General features: G+C 36.6%; 1 protein-coding gene across 1 annotated transcript; it reads left to right on the top strand.

Annotated features, from left to right (window-relative positions):
- Positions 1-663: 663 nt before the first annotated feature.
- TEX12 (testis expressed 12) lies at positions 664-7,023 on the top strand. The gene is made up of 5 exons (XM_037155007.2): positions 664-704; positions 2,286-2,364; positions 3,433-3,544; positions 3,642-3,693; positions 6,325-7,023. The coding sequence occupies exons 2-5, from the start codon at positions 2,302-2,304 to the stop codon at positions 6,467-6,469; spliced, it is 372 nt and encodes a 123-aa protein (XP_037010902.2). The 5' UTR covers positions 664-704; positions 2,286-2,301; the 3' UTR covers positions 6,470-7,023.
- The last annotated feature ends 270 nt before the right edge of the window (positions 7,024-7,293 follow it).

Below are 7,293 nucleotides of genomic sequence, written 5' to 3'. Positions count from 1 at the left end.
CACCACATTAAAGCACTCAATAGGCAAAGCTTCAAGTATGTGGGTCACGTGTGTTACAAAACGTTTCTTGAATGCTGTCAATTAAGTGGACTAAACTCACTGGCATATCAGGAATGTAATTTTCTAAAAGGGCATGATTCTCAAAGTTTGGTCGCACCAAAGAAAACTCAGTCAAGGAGTGGAGGCTCTGTCTGATCTTGAAGTCTGGCTTGCTTGCAGGCCAGGGGGATTCAGGCATAAACCCTTCCATCACACAAACCGTGTGGAATAAGACGTAAAAGTGGTGGTGGATGCACTACTTTGTGTTCCTTTTCTGAGATTCCAAAATGGCTGGGACACTATCTAGTCTTGCTCTGGCAATTCTTCCACGTTCTTTTCCTATTCTTCCCCAAACACACGCTGGGAGGCAGGGAATTTTGTTTCCCAGTGATTCCAAATCGAAGGGACGCGTGAGAGAGAAGCAGAAAAAAGCCGCTTTCTCGTAACAGAGCGTTAGGACTGAGACCTGACTGCGGACTGGACTCCAGGAGGCGGAGGCGCCTCCGGCTCCCTCACGTGCTTAGCATACGCTGCGTGCCCTGCGTGCCTGAACGTCAGGAGCCTCTCGCTGCCGCCCACGCCCACAGCGTCTAGGGAGCCTGAGGCGCCTGCGCACTAGCACAAGGCTGCCCTCTTCTTTCCCGCGCGTTTGCCGAGGTGGAGAGGTCCTGAGGACAGCGGGCGGTAGACTGACTGGTTTGGGGTTGGGGCTGGAGGCATGACTGTTTGTGTGAGAGTGAAAGAAGACAGTGAGAAATGGTGAAGGCTTCCTCTTAGTGTCTTTAGTGGGGCTGACTCACCAGTAGGGTGGAAAGACGGAGAGGGGGGTGGTGTGAGGGTGATGGGAAATGAGAAACAAGGTGGGTGAAAGGGCCTGAGGGCGTGAGGTGGCACTGAGGAGAAAGACAAAACTAGGGGAAAAGAAATTGTATACGGCAAAGGGATCGATCTTGGTAGTGATGGCGTCACTGAAGCCGTGGATTGCACAGCTGGCGTCAGTGGCTGTGAATGGCGTTTGTCACAGGACGAGGCCCAGGCTCTTGACCAGGCCTGGATTCATCTAAGGCCCTGTGTTGTGACAGAAATAATTTTTTTCCAGAAACAGAATGACCTAATTGTATTTGAAATGTGTGCACATGCAGTTACTTTTTGAGAGAAGAGGTGGAAGAGGAAAAGAGAAGAGAAAAAGGGGGAAGGGAGAAGAGTAACTTGGTGGTTTCTATGAGACATTTTCAAACTTCCCATGGCAAAGCCAGCACTACGGTGCATGTGTAGAGTTTTCTACCTATTACTATTATGACACTTAAACTTACCAGAAAGGTACTGACAGGAATGTAGAAGCATTAGATGGAATTTACTAAACAAACATCCTTATTATTTTTTACAGGCTTATATATATGTATATATGAATATTACATGTGACTAATCAAACAGGTTAATTAAAATTATTGACATCAGCATAATTTCTGAAAAACAAGCTAAGTTAATTGATAGCTTGAGTGGAGACAGGACTCCTCCTCTTTAAGATGTAGAGCCTATACCATTCTGGGTTGCAGCATTTTCTCTTTAAACTTAATCTTTCAGACACCTAGGGAAATTATCTTAAGAATTTTTTATGGAAAAATAATTTAAAAGTCAAATTTTGTGGTACATGAAGGTAGGAGCAGACTTCAGGCTAGAAAAGATCTGGTGTAGTCCATCCCAGTTTTACTTGTTTGAATTTGGTCAACTTATCTCTGCCCCTGTTTTCATGTCTGTGAAAAAATGAGATTGACTTAGATGAACAATAATATCTATTTGAACATTAAGATATTGTAATGGTAGAAGAATCTTAAATGACTCCTGATGCAAGGCAATAGCGCCAGAGATACTAGCTTGGCTCACTGTATGTAGAAGCAATAGAGGAAAATCATGGGAATGGTAGATTGGCCCTAGATGATATAGGAATGGAATTTGAACTTATTCTGGATCAGTGAATAGTAAAGGAAAAGTTTTTGAGATAAGGGAATGCAGTAGTTAAAGTTTTGAAAGGTTAAGGGAATACGGTAATCAGAGTTTTGAAAGACTCCCCAAACAGCAGTTGGTAGGATAAATTAGAGAAGGGAAAAAATGTGTAGTTTAGGTGAGTGACAGATAATGAGAGTCTGAATTAACTGTGGCACCGAGTGGACAGAAGGGGAAATTTTTAAGAGGGCTGTGTAGCATGGAGTTGGTACTTAAATTTGGCATTACTCAATATTTTGCAGCTCTTGTCTACAGAATATGATGGCAAGTCACCTTGTAAAATCTGATACTGGAAACTGCAAGAGACCAAGAGAGTTGGAGGTAATTTATATGCTCCCTGAACCTTAATGTTTTATTTTATTTTATGATTCTATAAGATTTTATGTGTTTTTTTTGTGTTTTTTTTAGAGAGAGAAGGGAAGGGAGGGAGGGAGAGAGAGGCATTGATTAGTTGCCAGGATTTACTTTATTTTATTTTGTATATACACCATATTTTGCCATGTATAATGTGCACCCATGTTTTGTATGCATTATACACAGGATTATCATATCCATTATACCCATGGTATGTAATCGTTATACCCAAAATAATGTACATCCTTATTTTTCCCTCAAAAATTTAGGCAAAAAGTATACATTATACATGGCAAAACATGGTAATTCTCAAATTTCTTCCAGTTAAGAAAGTTCTGTTGATAGATATAATTTAAGTTTTCACATTCCTAGAGCTGGGATTGTCCCAGCAGGAACAATGGTGACTCTAGCTGCTTTTTTACTAAATGTATAGTTTACCAAGAAACTGTTGGGAGACTTCTTTGTGGTAATTTGTGATCTAGGGATAGGAGTAGATTAATATCTTTATGATACCCAGAACTTTAAATAATTATTTTGCTATAATAAGTAGGATACCTAGGTACTAGAGTTGCTGATCTTTTAAAATAAACACTCTATTTTGCCCTTCTTCAATACTATCCCCACCAATTGATGTTTGCATTTGGGACGTTATTTGCTTGTTTAAAGATTATGTTACTTGCAAATACTTTCAAGCATTTGGCTATTGTCTAAGTGAAAGTTTTGTTATATTTCTATGGAAACATCTGCTGGTTCAAGGTACAGGAAACATTTTCACCAGGAGCTTAATATCATATTTCAAAGTCTAATAAAAAAGTCAAAACAAAATTTAGTATGTTGAATAGGGTGCTTGTTGAGACTAAAAGTTTCCTTGGTAATAAAATTTCAAATGCGTAATTAGGATACAAGATCATATAATTTCTAGCACATTTGCTTTTTTTCTGAAAGATGTTTTATTTTGCTTTTAAAAAATAGAAAATGTATATCCTAAGGATTTTGTTGACTATTTACCTATTTTCTTTTACTTTCGTATATTAGCCTCAAATGCCAGATAGTCTGCAACTGTCCTCTCTTGGAAAATCAGATTCCTCTTTCTCTGAAAGCTCTGGACTATTTTATAAAGATGAAGCCCTGGAGAAAGATTTGAATGGTGATGAATATATATAATGCTTATATTTCTTTATATTTTTATAATAAACAGAAAGTTTGTGGTATTTCATAACTTAACTAAGTGATTTTTTTTATAGATATGAGCAAGGAAATTAATCTAATGTTGTCTACATATGCAAAGATCTTAAGGTAAGTACTTCTAGTATATTCTCTTGAGTCTTTATTTTAGAAGTTTTCTTCTAGAAACTCCATAATGGGAACTTTAGTTCAGTGGCTGCAGAACCTATCTAGTTATTATAATTTTGGAATTTTTCAATTGTACCTCAATTTTTTATAATAAGTTAGTTTGTTATTTTCAAAGAATAACCCCAACTTTTTCACTGAACATCCTTTGTTTGCTATTACTGGAATGAATACTAGGCTGCATATATTTTGCTCTCTAATTAGATGATGTAATATTTAAAATTTTATGATAAAACCTCTTTTAGAAAACTACCATTTGGTGAAGTTAATGATAATAATAGAGTGATACTAAAAATAAAATAAATATATTTATGAAATATTTAAATATATGTATATATTTGAAGGATGAATTTTAATATTGATGTGAGATTATCATGTTTTATAAGGGGTTTTAAAAATATTTTATTTATTTATTTTTAGAGAGAGGGGAAGGGAAGAAGAAAGAGAGAGATATATCTATATGTGGTTGCCTCTTGCACAACCCCCCACAGGGAAGCTGTCCTGCAACCAAGGCATGTGCCCTGTCTGGGAACCAAACCTGTGACTCTTTGGTTTGCAGGCCAGCATTCAATCCACTGAGCCACACCAGCCAGGGCTACAAGGTGTTTTTTAAAACTACTGGACAGTCATTTGTGTGATTGTTAAAATAGTGTGTAGTCATGCTCCATATAATGATGTCTCAGTCAACGACAGACCACATGTATGACAGTGGTCCCTTATATTCTAATGGAGCTGAATTTCCTGTAAGAAATGGAAGGTTATGTGGCTTAGGAGGAATTTTGTTTTCCTCTGATGGGACTTGTATCTGTGGGGTGTGGCAGTAGATTCTCTCTTATTAATGGAACTTCAGTTTTGACTGCACAGGTTACTTAAACAGTCAGGCACTGAGCTGATTCAGCACAGAAGAGACTATTCCCCCCAGTGCTCCATTTTCAGAGAGGGCTATAGCCCTCTCAGATCTAGGTTGATAGTCTTCAGAGTACTTTGCTATTAACAATACTTGCTGAGGACCCAAGATCCTATAAAATGACATAGTTCTGAAGGAGCTATCTTAACAAGTATAAGTGCCACTGCCACTTTAGTAAAAGCTTTCTGTGATAGTGTGGAGGCAGCCTATATCTGTACTTTGGAAATATTTTCAGGTTATAATGATGTAAAATATAGGTAAACTTTATGTATTCCATCAGTTCAATGCCAGAGAGAGCCCTTTATGCCATATAAAGTCAGTGGAACCAAAAATAAATTTCCAAAGTCAAATTGAATCATCAGTTCTATAACCTCCCCATGTTAAATAATGTCTTTTAAAAAATGATTATCACAAAGTTCTTTAATATGACTACTTGCTCCAACATGCAATAGCCAGACAATATGACTATCCCCTATGTTCCTTTGTCTTTCCTTCTTGATTTTTTTATTCTTACTGATTCTCAGGCTACCTTTCAGCCCCTTCTGACAGTTACTGTTATGGTGATTTACGCCTTACCTAGTCAGTTTCTCCTTGATATTTTCAGTCAGTGTGCCTCCATTTCTGTTCATGGAGCAGCATCAACACCTTCAATGTTCTGACTCCCTTCTGTCAGAAGGAAGTAGGAGGGAGGGCTTTGTGGATCTTTCAGGGGAGAGGAGTAACATGAGGAAATTCATCCATGAATCAACTGACTTAATTGATGAATCTTCTGACTTAATTGAAGTGTGAGGACAGATTTGAATGAGGAGAGTTTAGGGAGGGCGACCACCGTTGGTAGTTTAATTTCGTATTCCAGACACTACTTATTATAGATAGGTTGTTGGGGTACTTGTCATGGAAATGAGAATGAGAGAGATTTCCCACATTTGGAGATTTCCCATGCCTCTCCTCTGTCCCATCCTCTGTCCCTCCTTCCCATTTTTTGTTCGTGAGCCAGTGTCTATAAAGTCTACAGTAGTGTACAGTAATGTCCTAGACCCTCACATTCACTTGCTGTTCAATCACTGACTCAACTAGAGTAACTTTCAGTCCTGCAAGCTCCATTCACACTAAGTGCCCTGTACAGGTGTACCATTAAAATTTTTTTATACTGTATATTTACTGTAACTTTTTAATGTTTAGATAAATGCTTACCTATGGGTTAAAATTGCCTAAAGTATTCAAGATAGTAATGTGTTGTACAGGTTTGTAGCTTAGGAGCATAGACTATACCACATAGTCTAAGTATGTACTAGGCTATATACCATCTGGGTTTGTGTAAGTGCACTCTATGATGTTTGTGCAATAATCAGATCATCTGACAATGCGTTTCTTCAAGCATATTCCCACTGTTAAGTGAAGCATGACTGTATATTGTTTGGTATTAGAATTATAATGTATAAGATATGCATTCTGCTGTGTCAGGAGAATTGGAGTAGTCAAAATATTTGTGGAACTAATTTAAGTTTCACTGAAGAGTGTTTGTAAACAGAAGTTTTCCAATATACAAAGCTATTTAAATGAAATAACTAACAAGTATAATATAATAAAGAACATCGTTATGACCGTGTGTTTTGATATCATAACTATTTAACTATTTAATTTAACATAAAACCTTTTTTCCCCATTAGTGAGAGAGCAGCAGTAGATGCATCTTATATTGATGAGATAGATGGACTCTTCAAAGAAGCCAATACTATTGAAAACTTTCTGGTACAAAAAAGAGAGCTTCTGAAACAGAGGTTTACAGTGATTGCAAACACATTGCACAAATAAAATTGTGTACTTAAAATAAGCTGAGAATTTAAACCCATTATTGTTGTAATGAAAGAATGACATATATGCTCCAAAAGTTGTTAAAGAAAATGTGTACCTTAAACATAAAAGGGGAAACTCCCTGACTTTCTTTTCTAGATTTAAAGGGGTCTTTAAACTGTACACTGATATGGAATATGTAGGTTTTCTTTTGAGGGTCAAATATTTGGTGTATTTTATAAAAGTGTAAATTATTTAAATTATATATGAATTCTTTTTTCTTTTTTTTCCTTAAATGCCCTTGCCTTAAACTTCTAAAAGAGGACTTAATGAGTTAATTTGATAATGTTTAACAATACTGTACATTAAAATATATTTTGTTTAAATAGAAGATAGCTTTGGAGATAGTTTCGAAATGTTTTTTGTGGTCAGTATTATGAAAAATTACAACCTAAAGGTGATTTGTCCAGTTTCTCAATATGTAATGAACTATATGTGCTCTATTTAATATTATCATTTGTTTTCATTATTAATTTTACATGATTAATAAAAGCTTTTCATTTATAATTATTTTCTTGCAGTAAAAATAAAAAACAGAAATAACCAGAACCTCATATGACTTGGCTTTTTTGTACAACCATATCAGTGATGTTGATAATGAAATGTACTTACAAGTTTTAGCAGTTGTGTGGTATGGGATAAAATTAGTGGTCCAGAAGTAAAGAGGTTCCAGCCAAGATGGAGGCACCCTTTGCTTCCTTGCACAGCCAAAAGGAGGACAACAAGCAATCTAAAATCAGTAAACAACCAGAAGTGCCAGAAAATCAAACTGCATGGAGTTCCAA

The sequence above is a fragment of the Artibeus jamaicensis genome, unplaced genomic scaffold (genome assembly GCF_021234435.1).
Source record: "Artibeus jamaicensis isolate MK-2021 breed Jamaican fruit bat unplaced genomic scaffold, CSHL_Jam_final contig_585, whole genome shotgun sequence".
Taxonomy (NCBI): Eukaryota; Metazoa; Chordata; class Mammalia; order Chiroptera; family Phyllostomidae; genus Artibeus; species Artibeus jamaicensis.
Note: the sequence above shows the minus strand (reverse complement) of the source record. Positions and strands in the feature narration are given on the sequence as shown.

Coding starts and splice junctions, on each gene's coding strand:
- TEX12 (XM_037155007.2), top strand. CDS start 2,302: ATGATGGCAAGTCACCTTGTAAAATCTGATACTGGAAACTGCAAGAGA. Junction 2,365..3,432: donor AGAGACCAAGAGAGTTGGAG/GTAATTTATATG, acceptor TTCGTATATTAG/CCTCAAATGCCAGATAGTCT. Junction 3,694..6,324: donor ACATATGCAAAGATCTTAAG/GTAAGTACTTCT, acceptor TTTCCCCATTAG/TGAGAGAGCAGCAGTAGATG.